General features: G+C 51.7%; 4 protein-coding genes across 4 annotated transcripts; 2 read left to right on the forward strand and 2 right to left on the reverse strand.

Annotated features, from left to right (window-relative positions):
- Window positions 1-1,956: 1,956 nt before the first annotated feature.
- On the reverse strand, window positions 1,957-7,006 carry B0T23DRAFT_241685 (uncharacterized protein). The gene is made up of 3 exons (XM_062834045.1): window positions 6,646-7,006; window positions 4,473-6,592; window positions 1,957-4,354 (listed from the first exon to the last, which is right to left on the reverse strand). Exons 2-3 carry the CDS (start codon window positions 6,565-6,567, stop codon window positions 1,995-1,997), a joined length of 4,455 nt encoding a protein of 1,484 aa, XP_062688673.1. The 5' UTR covers window positions 6,568-6,592; window positions 6,646-7,006; the 3' UTR covers window positions 1,957-1,994.
- A 1,535-nt stretch (window positions 7,007-8,541) lies between these two features.
- On the reverse strand, window positions 8,542-9,691 carry B0T23DRAFT_448650 (uncharacterized protein; the record flags this gene model as incomplete). Its single annotated transcript, XM_062841052.1, has 2 exons — window positions 8,542-9,374; window positions 9,489-9,691. The coding sequence occupies 2 exons, from the start codon at window positions 9,689-9,691 to the stop codon at window positions 8,870-8,872; spliced, it is 708 nt and encodes a 235-aa protein (XP_062688674.1). The 3' UTR covers window positions 8,542-8,869.
- Window positions 9,692-10,855: 1,164 nt separating this feature from the next.
- B0T23DRAFT_366359 (uncharacterized protein) lies at window positions 10,856-12,858 on the forward strand. The gene is made up of 4 exons (XM_062836391.1): window positions 10,856-11,418; window positions 11,489-11,740; window positions 11,802-12,053; window positions 12,129-12,858. The coding sequence occupies exons 1-4, from the start codon at window positions 10,893-10,895 to the stop codon at window positions 12,362-12,364; spliced, it is 1,266 nt and encodes a 421-aa protein (XP_062688675.1). The 5' UTR covers window positions 10,856-10,892; the 3' UTR covers window positions 12,365-12,858.
- A 729-nt stretch (window positions 12,859-13,587) lies between these two features.
- B0T23DRAFT_448652 (uncharacterized protein) lies at window positions 13,588-14,499 on the forward strand (the record flags this gene model as incomplete). The annotated part of the gene is made up of 2 exons (XM_062841053.1): window positions 13,588-13,879; window positions 14,024-14,499. The coding sequence occupies 2 exons, from the start codon at window positions 13,588-13,590 to the stop codon at window positions 14,497-14,499; spliced, it is 768 nt and encodes a 255-aa protein (XP_062688676.1).
- Window positions 14,500-14,637: the final 138 nt, after the last annotated feature.

The raw sequence follows: 14,637 nt of genomic DNA on the forward strand, positions 1-14,637 counted from the left end.
ATGTAAGAGTGTGAAGGACCTTTTGAAGTAAGATTTCTTAGAATCGGCGGCCTAAATGAATTGAGAATGTAATCAGGGAAGGATTAGAGACTTTTAGAGAAGTGAGTCTAAGGAGAAGGTATACTATTTGATATATATTTGGCTATTAATAAGCTATCCCTGAGCGTGTCTAGGTACGTTTAAGAGGATACTTACATTCTTTCTATTTAAGGCATGCTGGCACAAATCGTTAGTGAAATTCTTGAAATCTTCTATACCCGTAAACATCAAAGAACTTTCAGCTCGCACAGCCTAATGGGTAATGAATACTTTTAGGAGGAATGTGACACCGGCAACTGCCTGCGCAGCCAGGTCAACTTGACGGAAACTAGTCCTTTTTTTTTTCTTTCTTTTTTTTTTTTTTTGGTACAAAGGTTTAGCACCCCATAATAGAATACTAGGAATTGTTCGTACTCGAGGCTTCAAGGAGCTAGATCTGTAAGCGGAGATTTCTTCACGTATAGTATAAATATTTGGAGTTGATACGGTCCATTTTCATGTATGTAGAGTATTACACCAAAGACAGCAATTGAGTCGTAGATGTGGGGCGCCGGGACTGCACTGCCGCCTCGGCTGCAGCGCAGACCCAGGCGATAAGATAAGGAAAGTGGGTCGCCCAGATGGATTACATTAATCCATCTGTGCGTGGCTTCCACTCTTCCTAATTCTTCCTTCTGCATCACGCTTTACACAGGAATAATTACACTTGCTTTTGCATCAATTGCAGGGTTGTTCTTTGAGGCACAAGCAGTCCATATCAGGAGTGTTATTTATAAGTTCCTTGTAACTATCCCTAGCGAGTAACCACGGGGACTATCTGGACAATGTACATACAAAACATGATAGAATTACATTTGATCGTCCAGCACGGCTAGTCACCAACACCAAAACACCCTAAATTGAGTCAGAAACACCCTAAACTGACTTGAAAACACCTTGAGGTGAATTGGAAAGGTATCAGCAAAGATATCTACTCGATTCCAAGAAGACGAAAAGCCTTACGACACAAACGCAACACACACAGAATGCTATATCAAGTATCTTGTCCCCCGTAGCCATCGTTTTGTCTAGAGTGAAAAAGACCTATGTTTAAGTGAAGAGGGATACGAAATCCGACGAGACGCCCTTTATATACAGGTACATTATCGTACTTGGATACCTCACTGTAATCGTTCTAATTCATTGCACTGTTTGGCCGTAGAATTCCATTCAATCGAGCCAACAAACCACACCAATTATAGCCTTCTCTATTTCAAAAGCCGACCTCCTCTCGCCCCTAATAAAACTGTTCTACTCATAACAGTTATGAAAGACCGTTGTAAATTTATAATAGGGATTACAATCATTCAAAAACACATCGGCTAGCGTCCCTTTGGGATATTCCCCACTCATCTAGGAATTGCCTAGGTAAGCGACAGACAAGTTCAAAAGTATATTGAAGACGCTTGGATGTGTAGTGTAGTAAGAGTATATATACTCAAGGTATAATGTCAAAGCTGTCAACAAATTAGGTTGTCAGGGGCGAGAGGGGTCGGTCGGCTTTTGAAACAGAGAAGGAAGGCTACATATATATGATTGGTGTGGTGGTTTGTTTGGCTCGATTTCAGAATGGAATTCCACGGCCAAACAGTGCAATGAAGCAGAACGATCACAGTTACCAAGTAGGTACGATGATGTCGATCGCCCGGAAGGTGCTACAAGGAGGGACAATAGTAAGAAACACTAGGTGGGTAGGCATCCTAAGGGTAGAGGTATTATGCATGATATAAATCAGACTAAGGCCATTACTGTATTGCATAAATTTTGGATTAAGACGGGAAAATGGTACGAGATAGATACCAGGGTACTAACACAACCTACAAAGAAAGAAAAGAAGTGATAAAGACCACATGTGTAGGCAGGTAAACTTCCAACACCCAGCCAGACCTACTGCAACGAGTACATATGTAGACCATCTAGTAAATCCCCCACTTAACATCCTGTCCATGAACATTACCATTACAACTCATATCCCCCTTGGCGCCGACCTTGCCCCCTCCACCGAACCTATTGATCGCCTCATTGATAATATCAATCACATCCTGCCCACCCACCTTAAAGTTAACGTTTCCATTTACCTTGGTCGCCTCCACCCCAAAGGCGCATGACCCTGCCTTGGCAATCTCGCGCTGGTTCTTGCCCACCACCTGCGTCGTCCACTCGGTGCCGCCGTCGCCCTGAATGTTCTTGATGATCGCCAGACAATCATCCACGCTGGGGCTGGCGTCCGACGTCTGGTTCTCAAAGCTCGAATCGCCGCAGTCGTTCTTGCCGGGCGGGATGTCGCACGGGTAATTGTCGGATGATCCCTTGCTGGAGGTGTCCCAGGACTGGAAGGCGCGCTCGGGGGAGCAGACGGGCAGACGGACGTAGCCGGGGGTGGTGACGTCGACCTTGAGGAGGTTATCGATGGTGCCGCCGTCGCGCGGATCGGGGGAGGAACCGCCGTTCTTTTGGCCGTTTTGCTTGTAGGTGCGGACGGAGCCCGTGATCAGGTCGTCCTTGGAAATACCGCCAAAGTTGCTGAGCGAGCCGATGCCGGGCGGAGCCGAGAACTTGTTGTCGCGGCAGATGGTCTGGCAGGGCCCGTGGTCGCCGACGATTTGGCACTGGCACTTTTTGCTGTCGCCGTCGGGGTGCACGAGGTAGTACCACGTGCCGTCGACACACGCGCCCGTGTCTTTCATGGTGTCGTCTTCGAGATAGTCGCCGAGCGGGTTGGAGGTGCTGCACGAGATGCCCGAGTCGAGCACAAAGGCGTACGTCTTGGCGGAGCGCCAGAGGTTGGGGATGGCGTAGGCGTAGAAGGACTTGGCGAGGTTGGCGCGTAGGTCGTTGGATTGGTTGGAGCCGTCGACCACGTTGTTGCCTGTTGAGCCCCGGATCAGCTTGCCGTCAGAGATGAGCTCGCCCATGGCGTCGAGCGTGTCGTCGGTGGCCTCAAAGAACTTTTCGAGGGAGAGGGAGGTGACGTTGGCCCAGCCGGCGATGGCTTGGCCCATGTAGTTGGAGTACTCGTTTTGGGCTTCGGGTGTCCAAGGGGAGTCTTTGCTGGGTAGCACATCCTTGGCGATGGTCGTGCTCTGGCCGATCAAGGTCAAAGTGGTGTCCTTGAGGTTGTCAAGAGCCGAACCTTCCTTTTCGATGAAATACGCGGTGTTCTTGAGCAGCGTGTTGAAGAAAGGGCCGGCAACCGAGAGGGTTCCGAGAGTGATCAGATCGATTAGCAGATACGTCCACTTGTTGTCAGGCGGCGCTGGAATAGGAGCGAAGGTATCCTCCATGTTATCAAGAGACGTGCTGATGATGCCCGCAACGTCGTACAAAGCGTCGTAGTACTCATGGTAGGCCTCATGGATCCACACCAGCGAGTTCCAGATCAACTGCGCTGCAGGACCAGACCTGTCCCCGTTCGCACTGTCGGGACAATCCTCGGTCTTGTCGCAATTGTCGTGCTTACCCAGCGTGCCACACTGTGCGGTGCCTCCAGCTCCCATGCCGAGGGTAAGACCAACCGAGTCCATAAAGCTGAAGCCCGGTCTGCCACGGTTGTTGTCTTTCCAGTTCCTGACCACATCGTCCCACGCAGCATCCGCATTGAGCTTCTTCCAGATCTCCTCGGGTGTATGGTCGTCCCAGTTGATGGTGTAGTCATTGTCGCAGGTCAGTTTGGTCCAGTTACCATCACGAACGCCATCGTCACCCTTAGGGTCCAAGCCGGCACGGATGGCTTGCTTGAAAGAGTTCCAGTCCTTGGCAGGCGAGGGAACGTCGTTGTACTTTTGCAGATCGCTGGCCCAGTCCGTGGTGCCTCCCATTCCCCACGCCGTGTAAAGCGCTGCGCGGGATTTCTTGGTGGCAGCGCTCATATAGCCAACCCACTGGGTGTTATCGTACACAAGAATGTCGCTATTGCTGCTTGCATCGACGAAGCTAGCCGTAACTCTGCCTGAACGCTTCGAGCCGGTTCCGGCCATGATCTCGGCAATCTCGGCGTCGGCAATGTAGCCCGCAGTGCCGGTGCACACGCCCGGCTTCGCGTATGAGTTCGTGTTGGTACCGGTGTAAGTGCAGCTGGGGCCCCAGCAGCCGGGCTGCGCCATTTCGAAAGAGCGACCGTAGCTAGTCACACCGACGATGACTTTCCTTCCGGGAACGCCGGCCTTGGTGATCATGGCCAACGACTGCTTGGTTTCCGTCAGGTTGACCTGGCTACGCAGGCAGTTGCCGGCGTCACATCCATCTAGAGCGTATTCGTTGCCCACATTCCATTGTCCTGTTTCCGGAGTTAGCAAAATGATCGCACTGATTGATGAAAGAAAAAAAAAAAAAAAAAAAAAAAAAAGTTAAAAAAAAGATAAAAAAAAAAAAAAAAAAAAAGAAATAATACGTGCCCGCAAGATCATAGCTCATGAACACGATGTAATCCACTACGGCACCGATCTGCTTGAGGGGGTACTGCTTGAGATACCAGTAGGAGGAGGGGGCGGCGATCGAGATCGATTTTCCAGGTAGCAGGTTCTTCAAAATGACGAGAAAGGCGAGATAGTTGGGGCCATCATCCAGGCTGGCAGCCGGGATGCCAGGAATGTCAGGTGCTCCGGGGTATTCCCAGTCAATGTCAACGCCGTCGAGATCGTGCTCCTTGATAAAGTTGGCAATGTTGGTGGCCATCTTGAGACGATTGGCGGAGGTGACACCATTGCGGAAGATGGAGTAGGTGGCAGGCATAGTGGAAAAGTCCCAGCCTCCAAACGACAAGATACGCTTGGCGCCCCTGACACGCTTAAACTCCTGGAACTGGTAAGAGGACAGAACATCGCCGACCTCGACCTCATAGTCAGGGGTCAAGGTACCAAAAGCAAAGTGGATGTGGGTGTGCTGGGAAGTGTCGATCTGAGAGGCGTCCTGGAAGAGGCAGTCTCGGCCCAGATTGTAGGCTTCGAAATAGGCAACCTTGATGGCACCGGACCCATCGCCCTTGACAATGTCGGTGCCGCAGTTGGAGATGCAGCCGTAGGTGCCGTTCTTGGCAGTCCCTGGAGCGCCGGTGTTGGTGTCAACGCAAAAGTCCTTGGTGATACCGCACTGGCCCCAGACGTTGCAGCAGGCGTTGAGAGCGCAAGGGTTCATGTCGGCAATTTTGGAGCCATCCGTCGGCGGCTTGGAGCCCGGCTTTTGCGGACCGCACACAGCGTTGGCGATCGGGGCGGGGAAAGGCGGGGATCCCTTGCTCAAGCACATGATGGTGTCCTTGAACAGAAGCTCACAGCCGTTCCAGCCCCAGGTGTCCTCGTTGAAGCCTTCAATGTCCTCGTTGGTCAGGCCATACTCGGCACCAAGGTTGGCGCAGTTGTCATTGGCCTTGACCTGGTACGAGAAGCAAGAGCCATCAGAGTTGGGGACGGGACGGAAATCAGGAAGATCTCCGGTGGTGCAGCAGACGTGCTGCTTTGGCTTCAGCTTCGCGCAAAAGTCGGAGTCGGGATGAAGCTTTGTGAAGTCAGCGCCCGAGATACCACACTTTGTGGCCAGCGACGCACAGCTATCACCAGATTCGACCTGCACACTCTTGCACTCGGCACGAGCATGAAGAGCCCTGTGATACCTGCGACCGAGTCCCCTGGCCTGGATGGTGGAGTTGGAGCCAATGGTGGAGTTCGACCCAACAGTGCCATTTGTTGGCAAAAGCGGCGTGGTGAACACAGCCTCGCCGGCGAAACTCTTGGAGCCCGCAAAGGACAAGCAAGTGGCATTGGCCCAGGTCTTGATGGCGTCTTGGATGGGAGCAAAGGTAGCATTGCTGGTAAGCATAACGCCAAAAGTATGGGCGCTGTCGTAGCCAGGGCCGCAAAGCTGCATGGCCAGGCTAGGTGTCGAGACATTGAGAGTGTCGAGGTTGTCCTGCAAGATACTCAGGGCCGACTCGCTAAGGCCTTGGTTCTGCAGACCTTGGCCGATGTAGAGACCGACAGTAGCTTGACCAGACTGAGCATAAACGATGAGGGATTCTTCAGTGGCCCCATGTCCATTTTCGACATACTTGCGGATTTGCTTAATCAGAGACCGGAGCCCGGCAGCAGCCAGGCCGAAACCCTCCTCTTTCCAGCCGACTTCGAAATCAACGTTGACAGGGTCAAGGGAAGGAATTCGTGCGGCCGAGTCGTTGGGGGGTAACAAGGAGAAGTCAGGACCAAACGAAGTGCAAGCAGCGATGCGGGAGTTGGAGTCGGGATTGTCGACTTGGTCATAGAGGTTGAAGTCGTAGAACATGGTCTGGGTGCACTTTTTGATCTGCTTGAAGTTGGGATAGACAGACCAGTTGCCTGAGTTTGGCCCGGAAACGATACATCGCTCAGGGCATACGTCGCGGTAGGCTGGGCTCGAAGGGAATCGGAAAGCCGGTTGTTTGGCAGCCAGGACTCCATCGGCAGAGAGCAAGAGGCCAAGAGCCCCCATGCCCGCCGTGAACCATGATAAAGCCACCATGGTTGCACAAGGAATTTGGTGAAGACTGGTAAACAGGTCAGACTGAGTCGTGACTTTTGAGTTCCGGGGACCACTTACATGTAAACGATGGTTCAGTCCAACACAGGCCTTGATGGCCAGAAGAGCAGGTGGAACTGATGGACCTCGATCATTCTGAACCAACGGCAACAGCGAAGAAAGTGGTCTTTATACCTTCTTTGCTCTCCATGTCGGCGAGTTATTGCCTCCAAGTCATTAAACATGTCAGACCCCTACTCGCCCACTCACTCTCACTCTCTCCAGCGTCCAAGGGACCAAAACCCCCAAGGCACCAGACCTCCATCCACTGGGATGTAGCATTGGCAAGGGTTATCACCCTCATCGTACGGTCATCCCGAGGCTGACGTGCAAGAGGCGAATATTGGCGGCGAGTGTTTGCCGAAAGATGCGAAGGGTATGATTATTCTTTTGCTGATCCGTAACGATCTATTGCTTCACTAACGACCACAAGGATTCCGGAGGGCACCATGAGCGGAGATTGACGGACAATTCTTCACGGAAACTTCGTAGCTAGAGCCCGAAGGGTGTGAAAACAACAACAACAAGGAGTTCGTGCTGGGTTGCAAGCATCCGAAGGTGGACGGAACATGTTAACCCTGTAGGGCTGGGTACCTGGACGTAGTGGCGGAATCACAGAATGCAACGGTGCCCGTCAGAGATGTAACCAAGCCATGCGAGGGTCTAAAAGATAGTCCGTTTGGGATCCGCACCCCAATCTCGCGTTGTTGTGATCAAAGTTGGTCAGGGGAACAGCACTTCTGCCTGCAGGTGGACATCTGATGATGACATGGATGGACCATCAAGCGATCAGTCGAGATTGCCTGAAGTTCGCAATGGCGGGCTGTTGGTGATGATGGACTGTGAATTGTCCAATACTGTAACCCAGGTTTGGTATATTGAGCCCCAAAGGAGGCCATGGCTGAGAATCCTTCTCCTATTACGTCCAACGGAGCGAGCACGAGGCTCTGATGACGGTGTGGCAACCCATCAGCCCAGTGTCACAGCCTGGTGAGAATGACAGGACATTGAATACCACGTTGTCGGAGGTGACCTAGGTGATGGGCGAGTGTGATGGTGGTGGTGAGAAAGAGAGGAAAGTGTCGTTGATGTCGAGTCTGACTGAGATGTGGAGAAATGAAAAAGTGGAGGAGCCCGACACTGTACCCACACCGTTCACGTGGATTCAGGCTACTACATAAGTACTTAGCCTTGTGCACGGAGCAGCCTCGCATACTGTGTCTGCCCAATTAGGTCTTTTCATCCGTTCGGCCTCTCCACTTCCCGTTTTTTATCCATCACGGCCCGCCGCTACGCCTCGCAGCCACATGCAGCCTAAAACCTGCTGTGTGGAGTTCTGCACCTAACGGGAAGGTCGTAGCCTTGCTGCTTTAGTGCTGACAGTAACATCCAACAATGTCTTCCATATTGCAAGGGCTGACTCTTCACCCCGGAAAATCGGCAAACTCAAGTCCCTTCCTGGGTCATTCCTAGATGCCTCCTTCGTCATTTCTACAATTCTTTCCGCGGAGAAAGCTAGGTAGGTAGTCTCGCCGGTCACAACTCACCAATTTCAATGTTGCCTTTTCGATGAGGGGCCTGGTCAAGAGGCAGATGGATAGATGCAAGAAACTGCCTTGCAGGCTCGCTGGCTGCAGCCTAATTTGGACCCTGAGCCATGTATACAGTACTGCACTACGTAGGATTGCTGTTATTGTTATGGTCACCGATAGTCCCGAATCTTTGGTTGCTTGGCCCCAGTCGACCACATTTCCATTGCATAGGGGTCATGAGCCAAGAAAAGAGTTTTCCTCAGCTAATCCGTGGCGGGCAGGTAGCATCGTGAGGATGCTTCGACTCGCTCAACGTCTAAAGACTCTTGCTTAAGCGCCATGGGTTCTTGGCAAACATGGAGAACCCACATGGCAATTTCCGATTTTCTGGTTTTCCCCGGCACAGCGGTGAGAGCGGGTCAGGATATATTTTGCATTAGCTGAGACTTGGTTGCGGTTCTCGGCGTAAGCCCCAAGTTATAGTGCCATAGGAAATGCTTTTGCGTTGGGTGAGAAGGGCATTAGATTATTTTGTAGGAAGATTATACAGAGTGGAACAAGAAAAAGACTTATGCCGGGAGGGAAGCAAGGAAAAGAAAGACAGCTCTCGTTTGTCATGGCTACATTACATGCATACTGCATAACGCTACATGTTCCCGCATAAAGGGTAAAAGTACCTGCATCAAGTCATGCTACCAAAGATCCCATCATGTTCAAGCCAAAAACCCAAACATGCCCACTGCGACTGCTAAGCATGCCACACCCGCAACGGCCAGCCTCTGGGCGGCATTATCCTCAGGACAATCGGCCGGGCGGTTTGTGCTGGTCAGGGGATCACACAATTTGGCCCTCAACGACGCCGTCATGCTGGCGGCAACGGCCGAGTCCACCTTGACCTGGCAAGGGGTGGGAGTCGGTTGAGGGGATCCCACCACTACACAGGTATCGTCTGTCAATTCTATTCCGAAGGGGGCAACCTCCTTGGTCTTGCCGGTGATGTTGATGGCAGCTCCGTTCCCCTCGGAACATGTCTTGTCGTTGGCCGTGGCAGCAACGACATCTACCGCCGGGCCGCCTTCTTGGATGGTGAACTCGATGCTTCCAACGGTTCGGTTTCGATTCACGAGTTCGCTACTGCTGTGCAAGTTGGACAAGTCCTCGTTGCAGCTGATGTACCAGAATTCCCAGTTGAGACGCCACCTTCCCTCGTGGAGGCCGCTGTGAAAGTGGTGGACAAAGTAGGGGTCGTGGCTGGACCAGTTCGCCCATTGTAGGTTTTGATGGGTGTAACCAAAGCTATTTCCTCCTTCAGTCAGGTTCCATACATCGTACCTGATTTCGGGAACGAGATATTTCGCAAGCTTGGCATTTTGGATGGAAAAGACGTAGGGGATCCATTCGGTGGGCGCATATGTCTCGTTGCGCGGGAAGAGAAGGTCGACCTCGAGGATACCGGAGTCGGCCGCGTCGACAACGGCCCAAAGATTGACCAAAGAGGCCAGGAGGGACCAAGCTGTCCACGGTTTAAAGTGCATGTTTTCCTGATAAGTGGTGTGTCGAGCGGTGATGTTGGGTGATTCTCAGAGATGTAGTGGTCGTCGGCAATACTGAAAGCATGTCAGATTGAAAAGAAGTACGACGATGGATGAGGAAGGGAGGAGACGGTTTGGTGACTGGCAACGGGTCCAAACAAAGAAAGAAAGGGTGGCCATCGTGTTGTCATGGCAAAGGCGAATCAGGTGAACACTCCAAGACACGCTACACTACACTAGTAGACGACCCTGACGACACAAACATTCAATCATGTCGCCCGCAAGCCCAGGGGGCCGCATAGCCGGCTTGGCGGGAGAGGCGAAGAAACCTGGTCGGAGGATGGAATCGGTAAGGAGTGGCACAGCTACAGCCTTGCAGGGAAAAAGGGTTTAAAGGTGGAGACTGAGCACAGGCCATGTTTCTCGACGGGTCACGGGCAAGAGCCGAGGTGGGTCGGGTCGGAGGGGACGAGGGGATTCACTGTGCCTGCCAAGGCTGCGCTATAGGCTTGGCGTGGAGGATTCGCATCCTGGCCGGGATGGTCCATGCTGATTGGTGAGCCGCGTTCCGAAGGACCTTGCAGATACGCAGAATGTAACAAACACCACCATGACCGCACCGTCATCCTCTACCGTAATTATCAAGTCACATCGTCCGCTGCCGAACCATTTCAGGACTCGCACCACCACATTTGCCAAAAGATGATGCCAGTATCCATTTCCCATACCACGACAGTCAGCCTTCCCCCTCTTGCCTGCCTGACGGGGCTGACTGCCCAAAGAGGCCATCGGCTGGCAGCCGCGAGATCCTTTCTCCATAGCAATCAATATCTGGCGAACATCACCGACAATCTATACACTACGACCTACAACGCTTCGTTCCAAGTCAACGTTGCAATGCAGTCAGACTATCGATGGCTGCTCTCCAACATCTTCCTCGCATGCAGGCAGCCGTGATATCACCGACGGTGGATCACTGTCATCTCTTTGGCAACCTGGTATGCCCATGGCCTTGTGAACTTGGGGACTTTGAGAACAGGCCATCGAGACGCCATGTTGGTCGACACATCCCATCCAGGCATCAAGCATGATATCCAGTCAATAATGTATAAGACGGCAGTTTGGACTTCATCATGGTGAGTCTCTCTTTTGCTTCAGGACACCAGCCTTTGACTCTCTTTTCACCAGTCCCAACACCTCCAGGATGCAGCTGACACGCCTTCAAGTTCTTGCCGCCGGGCTCATGCCCGCCGTGGTCTCGGCTCGGGCCCTCTCCCCCCGTGCCGTTGATTGTGCCTTTGCCACGACTGCTGATGCCGGCGCGACCTGCGAGAGCTTCGCCGCCAGCTGGGGACAGTCTGTCGACGAGCTCAAGAAGTTGAACCCTGGCATCACCTGCCCCAACCTTGACACCAGCAAGACCTACTGCGTCATCGGCACCGTCACTGCTGATCCTACCTCGTCTTCGTCTTCGTCCTCGTTCTCGAGCACGAGCACCACGCTCAAGACGACGACCACCACTAAGGTCTCTACCACCTCTTTTTCAACCTCTACATCGTCCTCGACTACCGCCGCTCCTGCCCCTAGCAACTCTCCTGCTATGCCCGGGTTGGCGGCGAACTGCGATGGTTTCTATAAGGTAGCCTCTGGCGACTCGTGCGATACCATTGCCTCCAAGAATGAAATCACCACGACGCAGTTCAAGACCTGGAACACCGAGATCAACGCTGGTATGTCTAGATATCTTTACAATATGTGCAATGACGTTGGAGTCTATTTACTGACACATCTCTCATACAGAGTGCAGCAACCTTTGGCTTGACTATTATGTCTGCGTTCACGTGCCCGGCGCTGCTGCCCCGACGACATCCACCAAGGTCACCAGCACCACCGCTGCCCCGGCTCCGACCAACTCTCCCCAGATGCCCGGTCTGGCTGCCAACTGCGATGGCTTCTACAAGGTAGCATCCGGAGACTCTTGCGACACCATTGCCTCCAAGAACAGCATCACCACAACTCAGTTCAAGAGCTGGAACACCGAGATCAACGCTGGTACGTATTTGTCCTGTGACCCAAACCCTACAGTGCCCATCACTGACATCCCATAATAAAGAGTGCTCCAACCTTTGGCTCGGTTACTACGTCTGCGTCCATGTCCCCGGAGCCGTCACTCAGAAGCCAACAACCACCACCAAGGCTACCTCCACCGCTCCCGCCGCGACCAACTCTCCCCAGATGCCCGGTATCGTCTCCAACTGCGACGGTTACTACAAGGTTGCCTCGGGCGACCAGTGCGGTACCATTGCTGCCAAGTACGGAATTACCACCGATCAGTTCCTGAGCTATAACAGCTATATCAATGCTCGTACGTTTTTTGTTACTTCTTTACTTTTCCCTTTTTGTTGTCTCAACTAACCACATACACCCCTATTCGTAATAGAATGCTCCAACCTCTGGGTCGATTACTACGTCTGCGTCCACGCGACTCCCTCTCCCTTGATGCCCGGCATTGCGGGCAACTGCAAGAGGTACCACCAGGTTAAGAGCGGAGACAGCTGCTCGAGCATCTCGTCAAGCGCTGGAATCACGTTTAATCAGTTCAGGCAGTACAATACCCAGGTGAATGCTGATTGCAGTAACTTGTGGTTGGGGTACTATGTTTGCACTGGGGTTTAAGAGGGGTCGTTCGTGTTAAAATGTCGGGTTGAAAGGGGTAGAGGGAAGGGGACTAGGCGAGTTATGTAGCTGGTCGTCTTTTTACCTCTACTCGATACTTGGTTCCTACCTAGTAACTAATTGTAATATTTTTTGCATCGCTGCTGGGTGTCTGTCGTTTGATTTGACTTGTTCGCGGACAAGTGTCCACCGTTCGTTTCTGACTCAGTGCGGTCAGGCTCGATGGCAACACTCGCGCGTCTGAATAGTGTCTGTCAATCGCATGGAGTTTGCGACACAGTTCGTACTTCCTTGATGAACGTCAAGTTTGGTGTCAGTATCGCTCCTGTAAATGGAGTAAATGTCGGTGTTGGTAGGGAGCACCACGCAAGCTTGAATCGCTATTTCGAGAGACCCGTCTCCACCACACCACACTGAAGTCAACTATCCACTTCCATCTTCTGTCAATATAACTTTTTTTTTTCTTTTGGCTCTTAAATAATCCTTACGTTCCCCGTTGCACACTCTCCCATGGCCAACTATCCCTGAGAGAACAAGTCAGAAGTAAGTCTGAGGGTTAATGATAGCGACCTGAGGTGTTGTACTTTTGGCTCCTCCTTCGCTTCTCTTCTTGGATGGTCGAATCAGTGGAAAGAGATTTGCGGGCAAGTCTATGGAAAGAGAGAAAATTAGCACAAGATTCTATGCTGCAGTACCTACATTAACTGAAAAGGCATCAGTTGACGGTCGTTACCTTCAAATTATTCTTTCTTCTTCATGACGCTCGTGGGTTTGCTCCTAAAATCCAGGCATGGGCCGGGAAAATCGCAGGGGAGACACTCCGGCTGTACATGTGCCGGATGACTTTTAGCTAAAAGGCAAACCACTGGATAGACAGTCATAGGTGAGTAAATTTCTTTTGCGTCTGAGTTGCCGTCCTTACATCTCATCATCGGCTGCTTGGATTGATCTCGTCAAGTGTCTAGGTCTGTGTCATAAGACCGCAAGCCAAACTGCGCCGTGCTGGTTTGCTTCAAGACCTGACACATACCGCGTCAGTCATCTTTTTTATACCCGATCCATATCTACCAGAGTAAAAAGAGGATAAAAGGCTCTGGATCAGCTTTTGACAACAAAATCTGGTCGCATACTCTAGTAGGTACCGTATCTTACCCTTAGTCCCTGCCCACGATACCTACCTCTACCTACATACCTACCTCATCTAACATATTCCACATTTAACCATGTCCCAACCGAACCCCATCACCCCAATCCACCCCCTCTTCGTCTTCCTCTTTGACACTGAACGTTTCTTTCTAGATACCCTCAAAAACAGTAACAACATGGACCCTGCAATACACACCAAGCTCAAAACCGCCTTTCAAAAGTTCCGAAAATGGGGACTAGACAACCACAACCACCTAGTATCCATAGCTGATGATCTCGAGAACAGCGAGGTGCACAAGCCGAAAAACTATAAAGCGTATCAGATGTTATTTTGGCGGTTTCGGGGGATGTGGCCTAATGTTTGTTTGGGTATGTAGTAGTAGGTAGCGTGTATGAATGAAGCATGGAGTGAGATGTGGTGTTGAGATGTGGTGTTCAATGAAATACGGGACAGAACCAAAAGAGAGAGAGAGAGATTGGGTTGATTAGGTAGCTGACTGAGAGAGTATGTAGTCCAACAAATCCTAAAAGATCAAGCAACCGCTACATGTACCTCCAGAGACCGACCTCCTGCACATCCACCCACGGCTAAGACCTCGTCCTCCGGTATCCACCATGATCCCTCCCAGCAAAACCCAACTGCACCACCACCACCACCCCCAGTACCAACCAACATTAGTACACAGAACACCACCACCACCACCACCACCACCACCACCACCAGCGCAATCCTCTTCTCGCGATTCAAATCCCCCGTCATGCTCCCCTTCGCCAAATGGTGGGCCGAATCCCAAGACAAGAGAGAAGGCCCCCTGTTGCCCGCATTGAGCTTCGAAGAGGCCGTTGAGGGGATTTGTAGCTCTATTTCTCTTATCGTGGATGATTGGGAAATTGAGATTGTGCCTTTGTTGGTGGTGTCGGATGTGGTACAAGTACATGGACTGCGGGAAGTGAGTGGTGGTCCGGGTGCGGGTGCGGGTGGGTCATAGTTGAGTAGTGAGGTAGATGAAATGATTATGGTGGAGGCACCGAGGTAGGTAGGCGGCTTTGAGGTAGATAGGTAGATGGAAGTAAATGGTGGGTGGTCAAGAATAGACAGAGATACCAGATGGGACAATACGCTTGTT

Source organism: Neurospora hispaniola (genome assembly GCF_033458365.1).
Source record: "Neurospora hispaniola strain FGSC 10403 chromosome Unknown B0T23scaffold_9, whole genome shotgun sequence".
In the NCBI taxonomy this organism is placed as follows: domain Eukaryota; kingdom Fungi; phylum Ascomycota; class Sordariomycetes; order Sordariales; family Sordariaceae; genus Neurospora; species Neurospora hispaniola.